The 26,755-nt window shown below is 36.8% G+C and overlaps 2 protein-coding genes across 2 annotated transcripts; one reads left to right on the top strand and one right to left on the bottom strand.

Annotated features, from left to right (window-relative positions):
* Nucleotides 1-37: 37 nt before the first annotated feature.
* Nucleotides 38-17,041, bottom strand: cab39 (calcium binding protein 39). The gene is made up of 9 exons (XM_067364848.1): nucleotides 16,859-17,041; nucleotides 11,702-11,856; nucleotides 11,409-11,573; nucleotides 10,206-10,324; nucleotides 7,263-7,431; nucleotides 7,099-7,158; nucleotides 5,836-5,901; nucleotides 3,467-3,610; nucleotides 38-3,343 (listed from the first exon to the last, which is right to left on the bottom strand). Exons 2-9 carry the CDS (start codon nucleotides 11,813-11,815, stop codon nucleotides 3,155-3,157), a joined length of 1,026 nt encoding a protein of 341 aa, XP_067220949.1. The 5' UTR covers nucleotides 11,816-11,856; nucleotides 16,859-17,041; the 3' UTR covers nucleotides 38-3,154.
* A 5,817-nt stretch (nucleotides 17,042-22,858) lies between these two features.
* rps5 (ribosomal protein S5) lies at nucleotides 22,859-26,660 on the top strand. The gene is made up of 6 exons (XM_067365131.1): nucleotides 22,859-22,907; nucleotides 23,758-23,865; nucleotides 25,299-25,508; nucleotides 25,677-25,805; nucleotides 26,309-26,407; nucleotides 26,543-26,660. Exons 2-6 carry the CDS (start codon nucleotides 23,758-23,760, stop codon nucleotides 26,609-26,611), a joined length of 615 nt encoding a protein of 204 aa, XP_067221232.1. The 5' UTR covers nucleotides 22,859-22,907; the 3' UTR covers nucleotides 26,612-26,660.
* Nucleotides 26,661-26,755: the final 95 nt, after the last annotated feature.

Raw genomic sequence — 26,755 nt, 5'->3', positions numbered from 1 at the left:
TAATCAAAGAAAGACAGTAGAAACATGTATTTTATTCCAAACTTTATTTCCAACTGTTAGTCTGTCTATGGATTGACATTTCAGATGAAACTCCACGTTTCTGTGCCCAAGTCTTATTACTCGAGCTAGAACAATATAGGTTAGATTGGACTGTTTAATTAAACAGACAGCAGGCCAAGAAGTTTACAGCTTGTCCGTTAGATGCCCATGCTTAATCTAAGGCTGCAAAATAGAAACATGCACTGATATGCAAGATAAGTTTACTAATTCTCAGAATTCTTAACGCTCTGGGCCATTACGATGTCAGGCTTACAAGATGACTGCGATTGGCTGTTGTTACACGTGCCAACCAAAGAGTCTAGTCTGACCTGAATCACAGATGCAGACTAAACCACAAAGTATGGTGAGTTGCCAGTCACCATTTAAACAGGATATGCTCCGACTGAAATATGAAAAATGTACATCTTTAAGCTACTTATTGTATTTTTCACTAAAATAAAATACTGTTATAGACATGTTAGTCAATCCCTGTTATTCTGACAAGTACTGTAAACATTCAGCAGAACATGTTTTTTTTTTTTTTTAATGGGAGTTCGGCAAAGTTCTGCATTGAAAACAAGTCAGTTACCATTATGAATTACAGTTGCATTTGCTTTAGGGAAAAATGAAGGGTTTATGGCAGGTGATTGTGGCTGTCTTGTGAGTAAAAGCAGTCATAACTTGAAAATGATCAACCAAAACCCTCCAAATCACTTTCAGGTTTGTGTGGTTTTGCAGACTTGCACTAACTTTAAAGAATTAAATGACAACCCCCATCAACCACTGCACTGTTCTTAAAACAAACCGACATTAAAACCTTCTTAAAAGGCATGGGTGCTCACATCACCTTTTCTCTCAGCAGACACGGGTGCTAATATGGGCTTGAGTGGCTCCCCTACATCCAAACATTTAAGATTAGTCTGCAGCTAAAAATATAACATTGGACTTGTTAATTTTTCCCCAAACTAAACACCAACAGAAAGGAAAGAGATACAGTATCTGAGCTGCTGTTTTTAGTCAAATTACACAAAACCAGTAAAGTACTTGTCCAGGTCACAATTCACCTCAAAATCAAAAGCAAGACATAGGAAATTATAGTGTGTGTGTGTGTATATTAGTGCTGTCAAACAATTAATCACAATTAATCACATCCAAAATAAAAGTTTGTTTACACAATATGTGTGTACATTTATTAAATATTAATACACACATACATGTAAATATTTAACAAAAATATTATAGTAACATTTATAATATAATATTAATAATAATAATAAAATATATATATATATATATATATATACACACACACACACACACACACATTGTAAAAAGTAATACGCTATATCTACTCAAAATTTTGGCAACAGATAACAAGAAATATTAATTAAATTCAACAAATAGAATCGAGTTAGAATTAATAAAAATTTAATTCCTTAAATGTCAACCATTTAAAATTTCAACAAAAACATCTGAATAACAGATGTCAAAGATAAGTTATTGCCAACATTAAAGACACCTGATGATAACAAGCAGAATCACTGAAGGAAAGAAACAAGAATTAACAGGTTTAGATGTTGTTGATTTTATTAAAACATTTGGTCACCATTACTGTGATCAATGTTTCGTTTAGTTGGGCAGTTTGACTCTGCTTTTTATGTCAGTTTAGGGTTTTTGTAATGATGTTTGCTAATTTTACAAATTTTAAATGGTTGACTTTTAAGGAATTAATTAGGATTTATAAGGAATTAATTTGATTCATTCTAACTCAAGTCTTATATATTGAATTTAATAATATTGTGTGTAATCTGTTGCCACAATTTTACGGAGTAGTCAGAGTGAATTACTTTTTACAGTGTATATATAAAGATTTGTCCAATTATTCACGACAATTATATATAATTGTCATAATTAACTACAAAAATCGTATAAAACAAAATGTATTACTGTCAAATTGGTTGTAATTTAAACAAATTCATTTTAAACAAAATACAGTATCTGTTACAATATTGGGAATTTAATGAAAATTACTACTGACAATTATGAAATTGACAAAAAATAAAATAAAACAATGAATTAAGACCAGATGCTTTATAGTAACAGGAAAGTCTCAACATATTTTCCTTTTGATTTTGAGGTGAAATGTGACTTTGAGATTTACTCATTTACTCACCAAAATAATCAAGTTAACACAAAACAAAACTGTCTAAAAGGTATGAGTACTAGATATACTATGGCAACGGGGTTAGTTATACTGAAAACTAGACTAAGCAGGTCACAAATCTTAAGGTCACAACCACAGAAATCTTTCAGATTTTACAAGGTAACTCCTTTGCATCCCACTCAAGGCAGTGACTAATAATGAGCGAACCAACAGCACAGCCACAACCAACTCACCAAATCAAACTCATTTCCATGTGTCTTTCAAAATGAATCTGATAGCAACCATAAACCGTAAGAGGCTGTGAGGTGCCGACGCACATCCAATGAAATCTACAAAGCCAAAAAAGGGAAGATGAAAAAGCCTACAGTATGTACAATTTTACTCACCCAGGATACGCAACCTCAAATTGTGCAAAACATGACTTGCGCATCACATTTCTAGCTTTTGTGTCACTCACCCGGGCGACAGTGAGCAAATGAGTTGACAGGAGTGTGTTTGAATGCGTTACTGCATATGTCAAGTGCTTTTTGCATGTCAAATTTCCTTGTATTCACTAATATTCAATTAGCAAACTCAATCTGCATGGGCTAATTAGCAACACTTGAGTGTATGGTTGTGTATGAGGTACAAAACCCTCCTTCTTTATGTGCAATAAAGCAGCAGCATCTACATCCATCCTTTCTGTTCATTTTGCTCGTTTTGTGAAACATGAGAATAAAACATTGTAAGGGGAAGAGGTTGTAGGTCCAGCGAAGCAAGATTCTTCTTCATTCTCGTCACAATATTACTCGCCCCGCCGAGCTCAAACGGCATTTAACGGTTCCTGCAAAACACAAAAACATGCCCAGTGCTACGGCCACTCAACGTCCCAGAGAGCCAAACATTGTCCAGACTTTGCTTAAAACACTGTCTAGACGTCCTCTATGCACTTTAATACATTCGTCATCCTTCTCAAGCGTCCTGCGGGGTTGGCCTCTTGAGGTCTCGGATCTGTTTGATTAGATAGGTCTTCTCGTCGCTGAACTGCTCGTCCTCGGCTCGGTCGTTCTGGAACTTGCTGAGGAACTCGATGAGTTTGGTCTGGTTCTTCAGCAGGATGTCGAGGATGGGCTGGGTCTTGTTCGGATTGGCCACAAACACCTGAATGCATAGAGAAAGACCGTCTCACTCAGGATATTGAAGCTTGAGACAAGTTTTGGGTTCGCATACTGGTGTGTTGGTAAAATAATGATAGCGTGGGCAAATTCAGCTGACAATTCATACCTTGAATACATGGAAGGCCTCAAACTGGATGTTGCGGCTCTTGTCTCTCAGTAGGTTCATCATGAGCTTGAGGTTCTCTGGTTTGCTTATGTACTTCGTCATTATAGTGAAGTTGTGCCGGTCCAAAAGCAGCTCTCCCAAAAGCTGAGAGGAGGAGGAAAACATAACACACATCAGAAGCACCTACAAATAAAGATCTAATGGCTACAGTAAACATGCACACAATTCAGTTTTCTAAAGCTGCACAATACAACAAATATACAAAACAAATAGATATACACTATCAATCAAAAGTTTGCCATCAAGATTGTTTTTGATAGAAATTATTTATTTAACAAGGACATAAAATTGATCAAAAGTGACAGTAAAGACATTTATATTACAAAAAAATATTAAGCAGCACAACTGTTTTCAACATTGATAGTAAGATATGTTTCTTGAACAGCAAATCCACTTATTACAATGATTTCTGAAGGATCATGTGACTCTGAATACTTAAGTAATGATGCTGAAAATTCAACTTCGATCACAGGAATAAATTTATTACATTTTATAAAACTGTTAGTTCCTGTTCTTGATTCTGATTAGTCAATAGCTGTGTTTTGTTCATGATAAACCCTATAACCGCTTCATCCAACGGTTCTGTGTATTACTACACAACACCCTTAGCAACCACTCTTAGCAACATAAACTGTTTGTTCTCGATTGATATTGTTCATTGAAGCTTACGGTATTATGTAGAAGAGTATTGTGTGAAACAGATTGAGTGAGCAAGTTTATGACCTACATTCAGATTTAGCATTTTCCTTCAGGTCAGTCCTATGTTCATAATAAAAAATCTGTTTAAATGATTTATTATCTTGTCCTTTTAACAGTTAAGGGGTTTTTCCCATGACTGACAGCGCTAGTCTAAGCATTTGTCAGTTGCTTGTTCTGTGTTCAAAACAAGTCTTTTCAATGTAAAAGTCTTTGCTACTGACTGACACACTCATAAAGAGTCTTTGCCGCCATCTAATGGTGTAATAATGTAACTTCTGTTGCTGTTCACAGTCAGGGATTCATTTTTCTGGCGGAAGGAAGGCTTTTAGTGAAAATTTACTTCATGAAAGTTGCATTGATACATGTTTTTGGCTTTAATATTTGTATTGTGTGGTAACCGTTTTATAAAAGCAATAAGGTACTCGAAGCTAGTGCTGTCTTGTGAATAAGTCACGGCTGAAGGGGTTGCAGGCACTCAACTTGTGTCATGCCTAACAACGGCCTTCAGCGTTGACTTATTCATGATACAGCACAGCCTCTCGTACCTTATTGCTTACTTAAAATATACTCAATTAAAATATATATACATTTCATCATATTAAATGAGTTTTCAACCCAACCGTCTGAACAGTAGTTTAAAGGTGCCCTAGAATTAAAAATTGAATTTATATTGGCATAGTTAAATATAAAGAGTTCAGTACATGGAAAAGACATACAGTGAGTTTCAAACTCCATTGTTTCCTCCTTCTTATATAAATCTCATTTGTTTAAAAGACCTCCGAAGAACAGGCGAATATCAACATAACACCGACTGTTACGTAACAGTCAGGGTGTAAACCCCCGATATTTGCATATGCCACAAGGGCAGAACGTCTGGATGTGCACTGCTGAATAATCAGACTAGGTAAGCAAGCAAGGAAAACAGCGAAAAGTGGCAGATGGAGCAATAATAACTGACATGATCCATGATATCATGATATTTTTAGTGATATTTGTAAACTGTCTTTCTAAATGTTTCGTTAGCATGTAGCTAATGTACTGTTAAATGTGGTTAAAGTTACCATAATGTCTTACTGTATTCACAGGGAGAAGAGCCATCACTATTTTCATTATTTAACACTTGCAGTCTGTATAATTCATAAACACAACTTCATTCTTTATAAATCTCTCCAACAGTGTAGTGTTAGCCAGTTAGCCAGAGCATAGTCTCAAACTCATTTAATATCAAATGTAAACACCCAAATAAATACAATACTCACATAATCCGACGCATGCATTCAGTATGCATGACGAACACTTTGTAAAGATCCATTTTGAGGGTTATATTAGCTGTGTAAAGTTTGTTTATGCTGTGATAGAGTTGAGAGCTCGGGAGGGGGCGGAGAGCGTGCGATTTAAAGGGGCCTCAACCTGAAATTGGCTCGTTTCTAATTATGCCCCAAAATAGGCAGTTAAAAAAATTAATAAAAAAAAAAATCTATGGGGTATTTTGAGCTGAAACTTCACAGAGACATTCAGGGGACACCTTAGACTTATAATACATCTTTTAAAAAAAGTTTTAGGGCACCTTTAAATCAGCACAACAACAAACAAATTAACCCATTCCTTACCTTTAGCGACTGCCTCTTAGTCACGTAGTTTTCCGAGTGAAGCAGTTTCTCATATTCGCTAAAGAACTGAAGACCAAAAGTGAAGAAAAGAGGGGACACAGATATACATTAAATATCAAATTGTCTGGCTTCTTCTCATACAGTAGCTCCCCCAAAAAACTGGCATATTTACAACACACTTGCATTAGATAAAATATCAAATAAAGTGGCATATATTTTAAAGAAAGATTTCCAAGCACTTCACAATAAATAGTTTGTCAGTTCTGTATTTGAGTCCCTAATACGGTTACGTTCACACAGTTCAGTCATTTACGGGATGACAACCGCATTCTATAACTGAACTCAGACCTGAAGACTCACAACCACATTCTCACAAAAATATGCGCTGTGTGAACAGAAACAGACTGGAAAACTAGTTGTCTGTCACATCATACAGTGCAAGAGAGCCGCTCTGCACTGCACAACCATGTGTCTACCGTCTGGTGCAGGTTTTAAAGTGTGGTTTCGCTTTCGATAACATACAGCAATGGAGGTATGAGCCGTGTGAAGGTTTTGAAGGTTTTCTCCACCAGAGCTGCCCCAGTTAGCTTCGTGTTGTATGTGTGACTCGAATGCTCCGCTTTCCACCCAGATATAAAAGCTGCTGATGTTTAACAAATATTTGACAGACAAACTCACTGCTCGATTGGGCTCGTCATGTCGTAAGTGATGAAGCTTTTCAGTTTTATGGACGTCGCCATCTTTGGTCACTTTCGCTGGTAAGAGAATATGGACTTTACTCCTGTTACACTTTCATACAGACAGTATTCGATACTCAACTGTAAGTTGCTGTGTGAATAGGACATTTCAATACTCACACCTTTAACTAAATGCAGTTGTCAATCCCAAAATCTGACCGTGTGAAAATAGCCATACAATCCAAATTTATGACAAAAGTATTTGGACATGTGGTTGTCAAATGTTACTAAAAACTGCTGATGTGAAGAACTGGCTTCATACATCCACTAAAAATCAAACTGACACCAAAGTGCAAAATTTTTTGCATTTGTTATTATATTCATATCTAAATTCATATGTAAAGACATTGAGATATTTATAGTGTGACTAAAATGCTTTTTCACATTCAAATCACTTTCAAAATGTACTGACTTTCACATCAAGTGCAAAGACACAAATGAGGAACTCATTGCAGAATCAATCAGATCCAATGACAGCAGGCCATGACGGAAACCAAATCTATGAAAAGAAAAGCCTGTGACTCACTCTATCATAGTGCTGCTCCAGAAACTCAGCGCTGAGCAGTTTGTGTCTCGTCAGCAAATCCTGGAAAAAAAAAAACAAATGGAATTCTTCAGACAAAATAATTATAGATGAAATACTCAGACAAAACAAACACCTAAGGCTTGTTTGTTTGTCAAAATACTAACTTTAAAAGTGGCAAATGCATCTGAGGCGATGTCGAAGGTGGACATCTCCACGTATCTGAAGAAATCGTAGAACTGCTCAGAGCAGAGGGTGATCTTTGCCAGCGGCTCATGCCTTATGCATTCCCTCAGCATGATCCCGCAGTTCAGAGCGATGTCTGGAGACTCGTAACTACAAAAAAGACAAGAATATTTGCCACCATATATACACATCCTCACGCTGTTCCAAAACTTTCAGTTGTAGACTGAAAAGAAGATTTAAAGTTGCAGTATGTAATATTGACAGCTAGTGGCTGAAATGGGTACTGCAGTCCAAATTCAAAATATTGGAGAGAGTTGTTTCTAGGGGTGTAACGATATAGTATGATATTTCGCAATGCAAAAATGTTATGATATGTATCGTAGAGTGATGTTGATACTTTTATGATATGATGGCAGTCTAATCTTATTGGTTGAGCTGCTGTTGTGACCTCATCTGCAACATGGAGGTGGCAGTGAGAGAAGCCGGTTGTCACCGCATATTAAGGGTGTGTCTCAATCAGCTCTCTAGTTCAGTAAATGTTGAAACTTTTAAAGGTTTAAAACATTTCTCTTGCTGTTGCGTGAGAAAAGTCGTGGCGTTCTTTCACTGCAGTGCCACGGCAACAGCTGTGCTCACAGAAAAGCAAAAGATGCTTTGCTTTAAGAAGTTCTGTGGGGCCGTTCGTTCACATATTGCGTCTTTTCTGAGTGCAAGTCAGTTATTTCAAATGTAACGTTAGCCGCACGGCTTGACGGAGGGCGTGCCTGAAGCTTGTGTTGACTCGACCGTTATAGTGATAACAGCCAATCACATTACTTTCCGGTGTTGCACAAACGCAATTGGCTAGCAACTGCTCTAGGGTATTTGCATAGGGCGATCTGATTGGATGACGCCTACGTTGACGCTTAAAAAGTTGAGAAATCTTCAACTTCTGCCGCTTGCAACGCGAGTGAAGTGACGCGACGGAACCCCCAATTCAGTTCGGCAACGCATGATATCACCCATTCAAAGTAAATGAGAAGCGTTAACGCCGGCACCCCGTGTGAATGCAGCGATAATGGAAGCAACGCGGTCGCGGTGCGTTTTCCAGGTGCATCGTGATGAAAAATTCCAACTTTTCAGAATGCCGCAAGCGCACCGCAGGTCATGTGACAAGAACCAACCGATCAACTTCGGCTTTTCTGTAACAAAACAACAAAATCTCAGCTGAACAGGGTGAGGGTGGTTTTTATATCTTATCTTCATATATATATATATATATCTAGTAGTAAATGTAATGCAAGGGCTAGAAATCAATTTATCCTTTGTTGAAACTTCCTACTCCCATAGCGCAGTTCATGGGTGCATAGCAACGACCGACGCCACGGGAGCGCAAGCGCTTTGGAAGGAAGGAGAAGTGGTGCGACCGCGCCTTCTACGCGTTTTTAGACGCGATATGTGAACGGTCCCTTAGGATACTTAATTCTAAGTTCATATTAAATTTTTAGACAGACAGACCAATTCAGCTGTTAATTTGAATACAGAAGGTTTATATTAAACCTTGAAATGTGTTCTTGTATGTACAACAAGGAAAATTATTGAAATTTGTTAATGTTTTTAAATAAATCTTATTTGAATTTCAGGTTTCATTTTATTCAAAATATCGTGATACGTATCGTATCGTGAACTCGGTATCGAGATACATACCGTATCGTGACCTGAGCGTATCATTACACCCCTAGTTGTTTCCCACCCCCTCCTCATTAGACTCGACCCTCACGTGGGTTGCCAGATAGAGGACACGTGACTGTGATCTCAGACCCAGTTTGTTTGCTGGCTTTCATGAGGGGCTAGAACTATTGGCTGAAGTACCTGGATTTTGCCGTGTTCACACTGCAGGAACTAGAAATGATTTTAGTTCTAAGAACTCCTTTTGGGGGAACTAAATTAGCTCCTACTTCAGAATAAGGGTCTAAACCAGCTCTATAGGATCACGTCATCAGTGATGCGAGTGTACGTTGATTGGTCAAACACATGTCAAACACCGGCATCTGCCATTTTTAAAAGTGCGTGTAAATATACAGTATTCAGAGAGAAAGTTGAGAGAGAAACTCCTGTGCTCATCACTGTCACTTTTTAGTCTGCCGTCCAATCGAGACAAAGTACAACACCAACCAACCGCCACATTCTGCTTGTACAGTGTCAACAGATAACAAGCAGCATAATAACGAGACAAACTTTATATAAAGTTGGATATACAAGTATGTCTAACTTTATTTGTAAACACACAGTATAGGTGTATCACAGTAGGGTGATACATAGTATATAGCATATCTCAAGTGACTTATTGCTTGTGTCATCACTAAATGTAAACTGCTATCGCCCAGCTCTAATCTGATAAATGCAACTACAAGGCGTGAAGATATTAAGATATTAACATTGTGATTTTCTGCAAAGCTTCTTTATAAGAAATTATATTGTGAATATGACTGATTTGACCTGTCCATATGATTGTGTGCTATATTCTTCACTCAAAACTATATTATGATTGATATCCTCTGAAGTCATATGGCCAACTTTTAAGGTTTAATAGTTGGAAAAGCACTAACATGTGAACTACTCAAACATATTCACATTTAAGATGATATCACTGATGTAGGATTAGAGGTACCCAATGCTGACTATTAGATGTACGCAATGCTGACTAATAAGAGTAAACACTTATCTGGGAAGGGACAGCTCTTCTAAGAATATTTATTTATATTCTCATGTTAGTCACCAAACCACTTCTTTGATATCTTAGTTTGAGATATGACCTAAACACCAGCCTTTAAATTAGAAAAGCAGATTGAACTAGTCTGATAACTGCAAAATTTTAGGATACACATTAAACTATAAAAATCTAATTAATGTCTTAACAATGTGTTTGTGAGTGTGTGTCTCACCCTTTAAGCAGCATGAAGAGTATATTTTGTTGAGTGCACAGGTATTCAACAGTGGGTGTCCGCGTGCCAATCTGACGCCTCAAAATATTATTAAAGATCTGTGCCACGTCTTTCTTGCCCTAAACACAAACATGCAGAACAGTTACTGAAAAGCTCAAGTAATCAAAATACATGCATGCATTTCCACAAATTGGAATTTGAGAAATAAAGCAGACATGTCAAAATGTATACACCTGGTATTATGACAGTTTGCCATTGACATATGTTAATACACACAGTATTAATGTCTCTCAGTTGCACAAGATGAAGACTCTTTTTTCACTCATCACAAATCAGGGACGATATTAATCTTGGATTTTTTCTTGCATTCTTTTTTTTCTCTCTCTGACTGGTTGTTTCTTATCTACCAAGCAAAGCTCAAAATGTTATGTAGCTTAATCAGTTTCAAAAATTGCATTGCAGGATTTTTCTCCATATAGTGGACTTCAATGGATACCAATGGGTTGAAAGTCCAATTAATAAGAAAAAATAATAAACTAATCCAATTTGCAGTTTCAATGGAGCTTTAAAGAGCTCTACACGATCCCAGCCGAGGAATAAGGGTCTTATCTAGCGAAATGATCGGTCACAAATGTTCGTCTTGCACAAGCTCTGCGATGCGCATTACGTAATCACATTGGGAAGGTCACGCGTGACGTAGGTGGAAGTACCGTGGTAGGGTGAAAAACTCTCTCTCTCTCCTCCTTACCTTTTTTTGTAAAGGGCATTTGATTTAGTCTTTGCACGTTCGATTTGTAAACACTAGGTCTGTATTTCCGCCTACGTCACGCGTGACCTTCCCAATGTGATTACGTAATGCGTGGACCCTTATTCCTCGTCTGGGATCATGTAGAGCCCTTTGAAGCTGCACTGAAATTGCAATTTGGACCTTCAACCCAATGGTAACTGTTGAAGTCCACTATATGGAGAAAAATCCTGGAATGTTTTCCTCTTAAACCTTAATTTATTTTCGACTGAAGAAAGAAGGACATGGACATCTTGGATGAGTAAATTATCAGGACATTTTAATTCTGAAGTAAACTAATCCTTTAAAAGAGCATTTGAGAACTGCTCAATGGATTTTGGGGGACTTTGGGCTACTTTGAGAAATCTATATAATTTAGTGTCATTTCCTGGCCTAGTCTATTAAACTGATCCTCCCACCTCAAAGTCAATGAGCTGCAGATCCGCGACGAGGGTGCTGAGCAGGCCGCTGTTGTAGAGCTCCTGAGCGAGCTGAGCCACAGCTTCTGTCTGCGGCTCCTTCTCATTGGTGCCGTAGAGGATCTCCTTCATCGCCAAAAGAGATTTGGACACCTCTTCAGAGGCCTGCAGACACACACCCCTCTTATTAATGGCTTTATGACACTCTTTAATGGGTAATATTCACAGTTCAAGCCCAAACACACTGTAACACACCTGTGTATAACAGCACTGTGTACAAATGTGTTTAGTACCTTCTCAGCCTTCTTGTCCGAAATGTCCTGCTTCTCCAGAATGGTCATGTTGTCCTTTAGATTCTTCACAATGTCCGCTGGACACTTGTGAGACTTACCGAAAGGGAACGGCATGGCAACACGTTACCAGGGCAACCAGGTAGCAGAGAGCCCAGCTGTGAAAGTGAACGAGAAACAGAATGTCAAAGAGAGGGAAAGAAAATGACTGAGAAAGAACGAATGTACGAAGAACTCGTACATGAGCAAAAGAATAATCAAAGCAAAATGGAATGTACAACCAAACTTAGAGTCGCAAAGGAAAAACGTAGTCACAGAAAGAAAATAATGAACAAGGGAAAACAAATATTATTATATAAACCAAATGATGAACAAAAAAAGAACAATGAATGAATTAAACATACGAATGAACAGATGAAAGCATGAACAAACAATCAGAAGATCAAATAAAAAATTGAGTAAACTAATTAAATCATGGAGAGATGATAGAACCAAAGAACAAACATTAAAGATTGAACAAATAATCGGAAAATCATATGACAGAATGAATAAGTGAAATAATGAACAGACGAATGAACAAAAGAACAAACAAATGAAAGATTGAATAAACAAATTTACATTCATGCTTTTGGCCAATGTGGCTTACACTGAATTTAGTGTACACATTTTATCAGATCTTGCTTTCTCTGGAAATCAAACCCATGACTTTGTGGATATTAGCGCCATAGGCATGTATAAGTAGATGCCATATTTCGACTGCTCCAGACACGTCAACGTATCCGCCATCTTGGAACAGTCAACGTGTCAGATGCGGTCATCACTCACAGTAAAAATCAATGAGTTTTCCAAAATGCCACAACATCTTTATTTAACAATTTCTTCTCTTCCCTGTCAGTCTCTGACGCTGTTCATGTTGTAAACACAGTGCAGCACTTCCAGGTTCTACATCAGAACGCGGTCTCAGTATTATTAAGGTTGATCCACTGCAGTCACATGGAGTATTTTAACTATTTTACTACCTTTCTGGGCCTTATAAAAGGTACAATGATATTGCTGCTGATGTTATTTGTGTGGTTCAGAAACCCTTGGATTTCATCAAAAATATCTTCATTTGTGTTCTTACAGGTGTGGAATGACATATTATTAATGACAGAAATTAATTTTTTGGGTGACTAACCCTTTAAATTCGTGATAAAATGGGATAACCTTTCACATGTGAGAATTTGTTGGTTTGTGTTTTTATATTTATTAACTCAATATTATATGTTTTTAAACTACGGTGTCTTAATTATCATTGTTAGCTGACGCTTTTGTCTTGTATTGTGTTAAATCATCTGCTGAAGTCTAATGCAGATACACATATTAAGGCATATAACTACGATTGCAGATGCTCAGTCAGCTTGCTCTTGAATGTCCACGGATCGGCTTTGACTGTTCCAATATGGATGACAGCTTATGTCCCATAGAAACAGCCATTAATGAGACATATATGTAAATAAAGATCTATTGCCAAATTTACACTGCAAACAAAGGTGGCACAGAAGCGCTTCTAAAGTGTCAAACAGGTGTCTTTAGGTGACTTTGGCAGTTTGATACACGCTCCGAACCACTGATTCAAAACAAAAGATTCGTAAAGCTTCTAAGCTTCATGAAGCAGTGTTTTGAAATCGCCCATCACTAGATATTGTTGAATAAAGTTGTGATTTTTGGCAGATAAAAAGTATTCTCGTCACTTCATAACATTAAGGTTGAATCACTGTAGTCACATGAACTGTTTTAAATATCTTTAGTAGCTATCTGGACCTCACTGAGCCATCAGATTTTATCAAAAATATCTTAATTTGTGTTCTGAAGATGAATGAAGGTCTTACGTGTGTGGAACGAAATGAGGGTGAGTAATTAATGACAGAAATTTCATTTTTGGGTGAACTAACCCTTTAACTCAGCTGTGTAAAGATGCCTTATGGTTACCTGCTGTTTGAGCTACAGGAGGGCAAATTAAATAATGGACAAAAGAACGAAAAAATTAAAAGAATGAACAAACAGAAAAACAACTGAGAGAAAGAATAGAATAACAAAAACAAAAAGATGAACAAACAAAACAAGTAAAAGTAAAGTTCAGTGTTCACTGCCATCAACATCACTCTGAATTTCAAGTTAGGACATACCAACAGATTACAGAAGGAAGTAGATCTTCACTGATTAGGAGTGTGAGATATTACACTTTATGTTCAAACAGACACACCCAAGCACCTCAAATAGCACAGAAGAGAAGGTTTGTGAAGTCGACAAACAGGAAATGTGCAGCAGACACCTCTCCAATGAATAAGGCTGACAGCTTCCTCCATCACAGCAGTGAAACTTAAGAATGAAATCCTCAATATACTGACCTGAAACTAAATCAAATCCTGCTGCTTTTTCATTACCCTTTTCCAACACACACGCAATGGCACTATTATTAATAATTACTCCGCCGGTACACCGCATGTGCTTCGAATACTCCATGTGTCAGCTCATGGGATCTGTGCGTCACAGGACCATACGTCCAGCCGCTTAATCTCCACGCGGCTTGTGCAAGTTAGCCAAATCCTTGACCCGGTGACCATGCACGCCATGTCTGCCCCAACACAAATCTGAACCCAAACAGATGCCAAGGCTCGCTGAGACAGCTGGCATGCTGAGTTCACATGCGAAAGGATGCATCTAAACCAGGGGTGTCCAATCCTGCTCCTGGAGGGTTGCTGTCCAGCATAGTTCACCTCCAACCCCAAATAAACCAGCTGATCAAGGTTCTGCATACTAGAAACTTCCAGGTAGGTGTGTTGAGGCAAGATGGAGCTAAACTTTGCAGGACAGTGGCCCTCCAGGAGCGGGTTTGGACACACACCCCTGCACTAAACATTTATTTCACAGCTGCTGCAATGGCTACATAAGATCAATTACAGGTTATCTGATCAGCCACACTAATATGATGCTAATGCCATTCATAGTTGTTGCACATGATGCTAATAACATTGCCAACTATTACTGCTGCATGCTGTACTGTCAAAATCAACAATACTGTACAATCCAGGGGACACCAGGGTTAGTCATCTAAGAAACAATATTATTTGTACATTAATTTAAAGTCATGTTTTCATGTTCAAACACCTAAGCTGCGTCCGAAATCACATACTGTTGAGTAGGTACTACATTTGAATTTAAATTTACTTCATGACCATTGAAAAAGTATGTTCTATATAGTACGAATGCGTGTAGTATGAATTAATTCAGACATACTACATCTGTCACATGACCCATCAGCATCAGTTAAGTCCTTTCAACTCCCGTGGCCTCATGGGATAGTAAAGTGTCCATCATAAGCACACTTCAGGATCTCATCAGAAGTAGTAAGTCAATCCGGGTACTTTTCACCTACTGTTTTTCGAATACTATGAATTCAGACATACTACTCTGTTCACCGTTTTTCACGTACTATATAGTAGAGAAGTATTCGATTTCGGACGCATCTCTAGTTTGTCACAATGTGTGTCATGTGTTGTAATTTTAAACAGATTATTAACTCCAATTTCTGATGGTCTATTATACATTTATTACAAATAAATACACACACTGTTTGATGAAGACACCATAGTTTTACATAGTAACAATAACTTGTTAATAAATTAAGTAATTATTATTTGTTTGTTTATTTTTATTGCCATATCAGCATATATGGCTATTTTCATGGCAAGAACAACATTAAAAATAAATAAACATAATTAGCACAGTAATAGTAAAAACAACAGTTAATAATCAACTCATATAAATATAACAAACATAATTTTCACAAGATTTTTCATTTCAATATTTGATAGAAAACATAAGATTGTTCCTGGTGAAACATTTTTAGTAATTATTATTAATAATTCAAGGAAACTGAATTAATACAGGCCAGGGTATAAGGGAAACTTTTGTTAATTATTATATGGGATGTATTATATGCAGATTTATATAGGATTCTTATCAAAAGAAAATATAGTAAATTATAACAGTGAAGTACAAAATTATTCTTCATTGAATATTGCAGGGTATTTTTTATTTATATAATAATTTAATATGTAAAATTCATCTTATTGCCTAGTGGCATATATTATGGAATATATAATATCCCAGAATATATGCCATATAGAATATAATTGTGAAATAATATTTGATTTAATATTATTTTTGCTTAAATTATATTCATCTATATTATTGTTATTTGCTTAATTAATATTGTTTATCTCATTAATATTTATAATATTATTTAAATTAATTATTATATTATATTATAAACAACATTATATACTTAATTTCACTCAAAAACACTAGAAAACAGGAAATTCAGAAAATACCCTGACAACAGGAAGTTATCGGCTGACGCTAGCAATATTAAAATTATCACACAGACTAGTTTAATGACAAAGATTCAAAACAGATCAAGTAAATGCATATTTGTGTCCTAAATGGAAGTCTTTTCGTCTAATTCAGCAGAGACTGATCAAACACATGCATGTACGTAGATGATAATGTAGATATTACATCAAAATCACAGGCATGTATTGATGGTATATTTGACTGTGCAACTGTTAACACCCAACACATTATACACATACTAATGGATTCAGCATCAAGATCAATGTGAATGAGCTTAAGTTATGAAGCTTGTATTCCTGCAGTCCATGTCTAAATTTGATATAAAGGGCTCGACAAAACTTTGATGATCTGAATGGCAGATTTCAGTCACTTTGACCGTGTCTCAAACCTATTGAGCTGTCTACCTAGAATCATTGTCTGATGGTTCACCAGTTCAGACAAATCTATAGTGTTTCCTGGGTGGGCAGCAGAGTAGTTTGAGACACAGCCCTCTACTTTTGCGCAAGCAGAGGCCCGGTGTGATGGTGAGATATAGACAATATTAGTCAAATCAACGCCTGTGTCTATCTTTAAATCAGAGATGTACAAACCACAGAAGATACGAAGCCCCTCTCACCGTTACTATCACGCCAGACTGTGCGTAAATGCAATACAGTTGTGGTTTTGCATTGCATAGGGTGGCTTTGATAGGCCTCTGCATGCACAGTACGATACATAGTTTCACAACAACAACCAACAAAAGAGAAGTAAACAATAGCACACCTTATTTGGGTCTCCTTCGGCCTTTTCCAGCGAATAGCGGTGTGTTTCCCGGAATATGGTGTTTTGGTGTCTAATTTCTTAGCCAAATTTGAGCGCAGAACCGTCTGTGTATGTGTATGAATATATATGTGTGTGTATGTATGTGTGTGTGTGTGTGTGTGTATTCAGTCTACAATCAGCAGCGAGAACTTCCGCAAACCTGCAGTGAGGAGGATTTCAAAATAAAAGCCCCAAACGCTCTTAAAGGATTAGTCCACTTTTAAATAAACTTTTCCTGATAATTTACTCACCCCCATGTCATCCAAGATGTCCATGTTTAACCATTAAGGTTTTTGATGAAAACAATCTGATTTTTTTTCTTTCCATATAACGTTAGTGGACTTCAATGCCGGAATTCAAATAGAGAAGAAGAAGAAAGCTAGCTCAAGATGAGCATTTATGGTTAAAATGTATACAATTTTATTTTATTTTTTTTTTAGAAAATGAGTGATGTTTTCTCTAGATAAGACCCTTATTCCTCGTCTGGAATTGTGTAGAACAATTTGAAGCTGCAATGAAACTAATTTTGACCTTTTTGGTGCCCATTGAAGTCCACTATATGGAAAAAAATCATGGAATATTTTCATCAAAAACCTTAATTTCTTTTCGACTGAAGAAAGAAAGACATGGACATCTTGGATGACATGGGGGTGAGTAAATTATCAGGAAATTTTTATTTAAAAGTGAACTAGTCCTTTAACATTCTCCATGTAGAAAGGGGTTAAACAGAAAATTCTTCATCCAAACATGTACATGGGATTTAAAAATACTTTTACTCATTGTAAAATAGGAATAGCTTACTGCCTTCATAATTTAATAGCATTAGCGAAGCAAAAAATACTGTAAATTATGTAAATCTTGTGTTTACTTGAGTTTTTGATTTGCTATGGTGTTTTTCATTGCATTTGATTGTTTGGCCATAATGCACAGCGGCAAGTTTGACGAAAACCAAAAGAAGATATTGGCACAAACACCTCATACTATGCTGGTGGAGGTGTGATGATTGTGGGCTTTGTTGGTTTTGTAACCACAGGATCTGGGAACCTCACAGTCATTGAGTCGACCATGAACTCCTCTGTATAGGCTACCGAAGTATTCTAGAGCCAAATGTGAGGCCATCCATCTGACAGCTAAAGCTTGGCCAAAACTGGATCATGCAAACTGGACAGTGACCCCAAGATCACCAGCAAATCTACAACCAAACGGCTGAGAAAGAAAAGAATACATTTGCTGCATTGGCCCAGTTAATCCAGACCTCAACCCGACTGAAATGCTGTGGAGAGAGCTGCGTATAGACAAATGCCCACAAACCTCAATGAACTGGAGCAATATTTTAAAGAAGAGTGGGGCAGAATTCATCCAGAATGATGTGAGAGACTGATAAAGTCATACAGGAAATGATTGCTTCAAGTTATTGCTGCTAAAAGAGGATCTACAGGCAACTGAATCATACCCAGATAGCATGTAATAATCGGCCCGAGCTCAGCTGCCCCGCAGCGCCTGTGGCTCAGACTCGGCATTGGCGCATGTTAACCGGGCTGATTGTGGCCTGCAGCTCGCTCTGGCACATGTATATTACGGCTGTAAAGCACTGGGACGATTCCTGTTCACTGTAACTGGCACAACTCTGGCTATAGAGATCTCATCTGTGCCACTTCTGGCAATGACTCAGCTTATATTCACTCATGAATGGTTACATAAGCAATAATTAACATAAAATTGTAAACATTACACGTTTAATGTAGCAAATTTGTCAATAACAACATATCTGCGGTAGAACCTAATATAATATAAAGTGCCATATAAGATCATTCTCTAATATGACCCCATAGGGTGTCCGAAGTTAGTCAAGGCATGGTTTTTCTATCTAGGCTTTATTTTTGCTAAACAAATAATGACACGGTGTGATATCTGATATGTCATGTGTTGTTGTTCATCTGAGGTTTTATTTTCCAAAATTTAAGACCTGCCAAGCACTATATATATATTTTTATTATATCCTGATCTGGAAAACCATGGAATTCAATAGCGTGTCCTAACTTTTCACATGACTATAATGTCCAGGTACAGACATTGTAAGGGTTAGTTCACCCAAAAATGAAAATTCTGTCATTAATTACTCACCCTCATGTCGTTCCACACCCGTAAGACCTTCCTTCATCTTCAGAACACAAATTAAGATATTTTTGATCAAATCGGATGGCTCAGTGAGGCCTCCATTGACCACAAGATAATGAACACTTTCAGTGCCCAGAAAGCCACTAAAGACATATTTAAAACAGTTCATGTGACTACAGTGGTTCAACATTAATGTTATGAAGAGACAAGAATACTTTTTGTGTGCCAAAAAAACTAAATAATGACTTTATTCAACAATATCTAGTGATGGGCGATTTCAAAACACTGCTTCATGAAGCTTTGAAGCTTTGCAAATCTTTTGTTTTGAATCAGTGGTTCAGAAACTAAAGATTTGTAAAGCTTTGCGAAGCATTGTTTTGAAATCGCTCATCACTAGATATAAAGTCGTTATTTATTTTATATTTTGTTTTTGTTTTTTTGCGTACAAAAAGTATTCTTGTCTCTTCATAACATTAAGGTTGAACCACTGCAGTCACATGAACTGTTTTAAATATGTCTTTATGGCTTTCTGAACAAAAGTGTTCTTTAATTTCCCCCACCCCAAAAATTCTTCCTGCCCCGAAACTTTTGAACTGTAGCCTATAATGTTACTAAAGTTTTCTATTGAATGCTGTTCTTTTGAACTTTCTATTCATCAAAGAATCCTGAAAACGCATAGATATAAGCTGCTAAGCATATAGAAAACAGTTATTTTAAAATGTAAAAATATTTCACTACTGTGTTTGCTGTATTTGGATCAAATATATGCAGCCTTGGTGAGCAGAGACTTCTTTTAAAAACATTTTAAAAATCTTACCGATAGAATGGAAGTGTGTTTATATGCATGGTATATAGCTATAGGCTTATTTAAGCATGCAATCGTAGGCTAAGGAGCAATACAGTTTGTGTACATGTACTAATATGAAAGATATTCGATTTTGGTTTGTTTGGTTTCCGATAGGTATTAAAGGTGCTAAAGAGGATGTTTTGTTTTATACATTTTTGCAATATTACTTGAAACTGTCTTTACTAACTGATAAAAGAAAATTTATTAGGTGCACTGAAAGGAATAATATTAATATACATCATCTGTGCACGAGGTAGGGCCTTAAAAACATCAGCCAATCGTTTATGCAATCATCGCGTAAACGATTGGCCCTTCGGCTTGTCAATCACTGCCGTGACGTTCCTTGGGAGAGACGAGCGCGCTCCAGTAACTTTCCACACTCCACAGGCACCGCATGCAATGTTTTTGCCAGGAGACAGGAGTAACAACTGCAGATTATGAGTTACATGCGTTGAGTCCAACATAATGAATACACTAACACAACAGCGAATGCTGATGGTAATGCGAATGCGAGTGTTCCAATACGAGTGTTTACGAGTTTTGGGAGGCGTTCCCTCATTAGCTGTGAAGGAGAGGGATTGTTCTTAAGCATGCGCTCATTTCAAAAACTCACTAACAGTCTTTAGTTTCTCAGTCGACGAAAAATATCCTCTTTATCACCTTTAAAGCGGAGGAGAGGATCAGTTCACATGCGCTTCACGCTGCCACTTCTCTTAAACTATAGCAATCTGTCATGCCACATTAACGCTAAAACGGTATTTATGTTTATTTATTTCGAGAATAAAAGAAAAAGAACATGGCAGCACGGCTTAGGTTTGCAAAGTTTCTTCCGAACATAAGACTTGAACAATGTCCTTTGGACAGACAAAACCAAAGTGGAAAAGTTTGGGCATAAGTTATTTAAAGTGTTTATTTTAACTTTATCTTTTGGTGTTTTAAAGCATTTTCATTAAGTTTATGTTAATATAACTACATTTTAACATCATTTTAACATGTCTGGTTGAGAACCTCTGTCTCAAAGCTTGGGCTTGGCCAAATACCCACACTTGCGTTTTTTTGCACTTGACTTGACCGCTTGTCTGTCTACCAACACTGACGTATTTCCGGAGTTTGGCCAAAGTGTTCAAGTGGGTGTGAAGCCCACAAGTGTTCAAATACTTTTTGTTTACCCAGTGGTACACATTAAATCCCTGCGTGATAGATGTAGTGCTTTATTTTCAAACGTTTTAGCCTAATCTCTACTCCAATAAAACGTGTAATATTTAACGTTTCACAACCGAATTATAGCTAATGAATTAAACTTACACTAGAAGGTTGTCCTAGACATGATAAATGAGGGTATTAGCCTCAAAGATTGCTCCGGAGCGGTGGATAGTGTGGATTTAGTGTGCGTTAAGTCAACTGAAGTGTGCAGTCAGTGTGCTTGGGCACTTTTAAGACATGGGACGGTCTTGCGCTGAAGACAAATAGTCTACCGCCCTCTACTGGTTAAATCATATACTTCAGTAGAGATTCGAGATAATGCATTGCATTGCGTTTGTAAACGCATGTTTTGTTTGTAAAGTGTGCAGAAACAGGATGTGTGGTTAAGGTGTGATTATCTGGATGGATAATGCCAGATAAAATTAGAAACAGGTTAAACAAACAGCTGCTCTCATGTAAAAAAGTGTCAGGTCACACTCACAGCAAGTGTGTAAGCTGGCTTTTAGTCTTAATTTTTCACATTCATAACAAAAAAGTAAAATGATATAGGCTAAAACAACATAGCATGTCAATAAAAATTAGCATTTTTTAATGTGTGGACAGCAACTCTTGTTGTAAGAAAAATATAAAACTTTTTTTTTTAATTTATCGAAAATTAACTTAAATGTTGTGTTTATTGCTAGACTACTTTTACTGCTCAGTTTTTGTTTAAAGGGTTAGTTGAAATAAACTAATGTTGAAATAAAGTAATGAAATTCTGTCATTTATTACTCACACTCATGCTGTTCCACACCCGTAAGACCTTCGTTAGTCTTCAGAACACAAATTAAGATATTTTAGTTGAAATCCGATGGCTCAGTGACGCCTGCATATGGAGCAATGTCATTTCCTCTCTCAAGATCCATAAAGGTACTAAAAACATCAGTTCATGTGAGTACAGTGGTTCAATATTAATATTATAAAGCGACGAGAATATTTTTGGTGTGCCAAAAAACAAAATAACGACTTATATAGTGATGGTCTATTTCAAAACACTGCTTCAGGAAGCATCGGAGCACAAATGAATCAGTGTATCGAATCATGATTCGGATCGCGTGTCAAACCGCCAAACTGCTGAAATCACGTGACTTTGGTGCTCCGAACAGCTGATTCGACACACTGATTCATTTATGCTCCGAAGCTTCCTGAAGCAGTGTTTTGAAATTGGCCATCACTTATAAGTCGTTATTTTGTTTTTTTGGCGCTCCAAAAATATTCTCGTCACTTTATAATATTAATATTGAACCACTGTACTCACATGAACTGATTTAAATGTGTTTTAAAATAGTGGTGGATCTTGAGAGAGGAAGTGTCATTGCTCCCTATGCAGGCCTCACGGAGCCATCGGATTTCAACTAAAATATCTTAATGTGTGTTCTGTACTGAAGGTCTTATGGGTGTGGAAAGGCATGAGGGTGTGTAATAAATGACATTATTTTCATTTTTGGGTGAACTAACCCGTTAAGGGTTGTACTGTTGTACTGAAAATTAGTTAAAAACTAAAACAGCTAATTAATATTTAGTTTGATGAGTTGATGAACAACATTTTCTAGAGGTCATGTACACTGACTATTTCTTGAAAAAGAAAATATCTTGACTTTTTAAGAGTTTTAGGTCATATTTTCGTACCCTATTCGCAGACAGTGGCAGGTGGCGATAATTCCCCCATACACGGTCACATGAAAAAGCAGAAGAAGAGCTCGACCCGGAAGCGCTTTGAGCGGAAGTGGTTTTTTTCTCGGCCCTCGTGTCGCTCTTCCTTTCCGCCTGCTCGAGTGCGCCATACACACACACGCTGCGAAGGTAACGATGAAAAACATATTTTATAGCGTTTATACCCACTCCACACACATCAAAATAGACTCATCTGGTTGTTAAAAGTCTCATATTTATATTTTAACCCGTATATATCATATGTAGCTCGTCGAAATGATGATTTTGAACGTCTTGTATAAGCGGTCCATGAGCCCGCTGTCTCTCCCTTAGAAAAGACCCGAGAGTGGATCCGCACCTCTGCGTTGTGACATTCTGATTTCTATTTCACAAATTATGTCAAATTTAGCTGAATCATGTTAACTGTATTATTGGGGTGCGCCGTAAAGAGTAAAAGTAGAGTCTAAAAATGTGATCGTATTCATAACTTATATGAAGACTTGAGATCGTGATTATTCATCCTTTTTATTTTTTAAATCTCCAACATAAATTGTCTATGTTGAATAAAACATTATGTATTGTATTGAAAGTTGTTGCACTTTTTTGAGTGCTGTTAACCTTATAATAAAATAGAATTGCGACACTATGTAAAATGATTTAATTCTTTTTGAAATCATTGTTTTCAATTGATGTTTGATTATTTTGGTTAAGTACTTGTATGATTTTTTTTGGGTGATACTTTGTGGACACCCTTGTGCACATAAAAGTGACATTCTCATTTCATCTTTTAAACTGTCTCATCCTAATAACAAACATAGCGGTGTGTAATGGAGAGCAGCATTAAGAAATATCAAATATTAGGGGGGGGACATTTGGCTATTTTGAATTATTGGGAGGGGGTACTTGTCTCCCTCAATGCCTATGGGAGACAATGGTGTATGATTTTTTGGGGGGTTATGTGTTTTGTACATAAAAGTGACATTCTCATTTCATTTCAAAGATGGCAGAAGATTGGGAGGCTGCACCAGCTGTTGCTGAGACTCCAGAGATCAAACTCTTTGGCAAATGGAGTACTGACGATGTTCAGATCAATGACATCTCACTGCAGGTGTGTTTGACTCTCACACAGGTCCACATAAATGTGACACTGCCTATTTGCTTTTTATTTGCCCATTAACCCTTACTCTGACATAAAAGAATGGTAAAAAAATCTTTTCACCAGTACTTTTAGACGTAAGTGTTTTTATAGCACAAAATATTAGTGAGAATATGCAGCTTGCGCTCAAGGAGGAAAAAAAAATATTCAGATGACCAAACTGACCAAAAATGTACGATTTGGTGCATGTGTATATACAAATAGTTTGGTCAAAAAGCAAGACGAAGTTCTGATAGCTTGTAATTGTACATCAATGAGATTTTTATAAGACCATTCAATGCATATAAACACCAGTTGTCATTTTTGTATCTCTCAATGTGTCTTGGTGAGATTAAAATTCTTAGTTTAACTGTCAAAGCTTTGTAGTTTTAACTGTGGATACAGTACAATACAATAATGCAATGCAGTATGAGTGAGGTGTACAAGGTCAAAGACAAAGGGGTTTCAAGCATCAAAACTGATACAGTTTTGAATTGTTGTTTTTCAATACATCAGAATGGGTCCCGTTTAATTTTTAATTTTTTTTTTTTGAGCAAAAATTAAATATACATTTATACCATGATTTACAGAAGACTCCCGCTAAAATGTAATTGTGTAACTATCTTGTCAGGGATATTTACTACAAAAAAATCTATTTGTGCCATATTAAAAACTAATTACTTTTACCCCAAATACTAATTACTTGTAATTTGACATTTTTAAACTTTGCCACTATCCTAGAATTTGCCCAGTTGTCAGCAAGAATTTACTCATTTAAAATGCAATAACATTTAGTACGCTCACTTATTCTTTTATATATTTTAATACATACAGGTCAGAATGAGTATGTAGTTTCATTTTTTACAAATGTTACACTAAATGACAAAGAAACATTATTTCACCCACATTTTGACATTTTATTCTCCCAAAACTTATTTGAAACCTTAAGTAGATGTTTTACTTGCATTTAATGTGCTTTCTATGTATATAAAATAATTTTTTTACATTTCTATTGACACAGAAAATGGAAATCTAAATGGCTTTTTTACCCACAAATAAATGTTACTCCAATCCTGTTGTTATATTTTAAACTTAACATGATTTTTCTAAACATGTATGAATCAATAATATAATATAATACAAAATTATAATATATAAGTTATTCTTACGTTTACTTGCGTTAAAAATGCATGAAATATTTCACAGCAAAAAAGACACTTATGACCTGAAGGTGGACATTTTTACAATTATACTAAAAGGTCTTTTACTTGCTAAAGTATGAGCTATCAATCAGATGACAGAAGGGATGTAGAAGATTTTTCAGCATTGTTTTGATTCATTTTGATTATTTGGAGGCTGTAGAAATTCATGTATATAATTATCAGTGTGTTTCTCTCTTTCGATAGGATTACATTGCCGTGAAGGAGAAATATGCCAAATACCTTCCCCATTCCAGCGGCAGATACGCAGCCAAGCGTTTCCGTAAGGCTCAGTGTCCCATTGTGGAGCGCGTCACTAACTCCATGATGATGCACGGACGCAACAACGGCAAGAAACTGCTGACCGTCCGCATCGTGAAACACGCCTTTGAGATCATCCACCTGCTCACTGGCGAGGTGAGGCGATTTTCCACATTTACTCATGCTTAGTTGCCTTTGGTCTGGTTTTTGTCATAGCAAAGTATAAGGCCTGTTTAAATATATTGCAGAATGGAAACATGGTTTTATGATTTATCAAACTGTTTCTGAGATCTTAATAGTAGACCATTTCTATTTCCTTTCCAGAATCCTCTGCAGATTCTGGTGAACGCCATCATCAACAGTGGCCCTCGTGAGGACTCCACTCGTATCGGACGTGCTGGAACCGTGAGGAGACAGGCTGTTGACGTGTCCCCCCTGCGCAGAGTCAACCAGGTCTGATTTTACAACTTGAGTGAGAGCTTGCTAAAAATCTCTAAATGGCTAAATAGCTTTCAAAAATGCATAGGAAACACACTTCCATTTTTAAGTACATCGTTGTCTTGTAAACGTACATTTAGTTTGGTAATAGTCTGATTGATTTGGTATAAATCATTTGGCTTTTGGCTAATTTGTTTATTAAAACAAACTGTTTTTGGTTGAACATTTTAATCTAAAGAACCTTTTGTGCAATGAAAAGGTTCCATGGATGTTAAAAGTTCTTCATAGAACCATCGATGCTAATAAACAACCTTGTTTTAAGAGTGCATATTTAAGAGATTTCATGTTGACTTTTAAGGGTCTTGTCATAAATTAGGATACTTTTGGTAAACCAGGACACTTTATTAGGCCTTTGTGACTTGGTCATTCACTGAAAATATACAGCACAGAAATGGCCGGTGAAGAAATGGTTTATATGTGAAAGTGGTCAGTTATTGTCTGATGTTTTATGATTTTAGGCCATCTGGCTGCTGTGCACCGGTGCAAGAGAAGCTGCTTTCAGGAACATCAAGACTATTGCAGAGTGTCTTGCTGATGAGCTCATCAATGCTGCCAAGGTGAGAGAGACAATCTGATTGGAGCATTTAATGTCTACATGTCCAGGGCATGTATAGTAAATTAACTGATGAATCTTGTCCTTTTTTGTTGAATTTTGACTGCTATTTCAAAGTTTTTTTCTGTTTGTATTGCAGGGTTCCTCCAACTCTTATGCCATCAAGAAGAAAGATGAGCTGGAGAGAGTGGCCAAGTCTAACCGCTAATCTCCATTTTGTATAAATTTGGATTACAATAAAGGAAGTGTGAAACTTATTCTTGTTTGCTTTTTTTTTCTGCTTGATATCTCCTGTGTTCAGAGTCAGGTAGTGCACAAGGATTGTGTGAATCATTTCTAAGTTGAGTTCCAA

The sequence above is a fragment of the Chanodichthys erythropterus genome, chromosome 17 (genome assembly GCF_024489055.1).
Source record: "Chanodichthys erythropterus isolate Z2021 chromosome 17, ASM2448905v1, whole genome shotgun sequence".
NCBI classification, from domain to species: Eukaryota; Metazoa; Chordata; class Actinopteri; order Cypriniformes; family Xenocyprididae; genus Chanodichthys; species Chanodichthys erythropterus.
The sequence above is the reverse complement of the archived record's forward strand: the minus strand, read 5'-3'. Positions and strand labels throughout refer to the sequence as shown.

Excerpts from the sequence above, each read along its gene's own strand:
- cab39 (XM_067364848.1), bottom strand. The coding sequence starts at position 11,815 with ATGCCGTTCCCTTTCGGTAAGTCTCACAAGTGTCCAGCGGACATTGTG. Across the intron at positions 11,574-11,701 it reads CGGACAAGAAGGCTGAGAAG|GCCTCTGAAGAGGTGTCCAA; the intron begins GTACTAAACACA and ends GTGTGTCTGCAG. Across the intron at positions 3,344-3,466 it reads AGGCCTTCCATGTATTCAAG|GTGTTTGTGGCCAATCCGAA; the intron begins GTATGAATTGTC and ends CTATGCATTCAG.
- rps5 (XM_067365131.1), top strand. The coding sequence starts at position 23,758 with ATGGCAGAAGATTGGGAGGCTGCACCAGCTGTTGCTGAGACTCCAGAG. Across the intron at positions 25,806-26,308 it reads CCCTGCGCAGAGTCAACCAG|GCCATCTGGCTGCTGTGCAC; the intron begins GTCTGATTTTAC and ends TTATGATTTTAG. Across the intron at positions 26,408-26,542 it reads AGCTCATCAATGCTGCCAAG|GGTTCCTCCAACTCTTATGC; the intron begins GTGAGAGAGACA and ends TTTGTATTGCAG.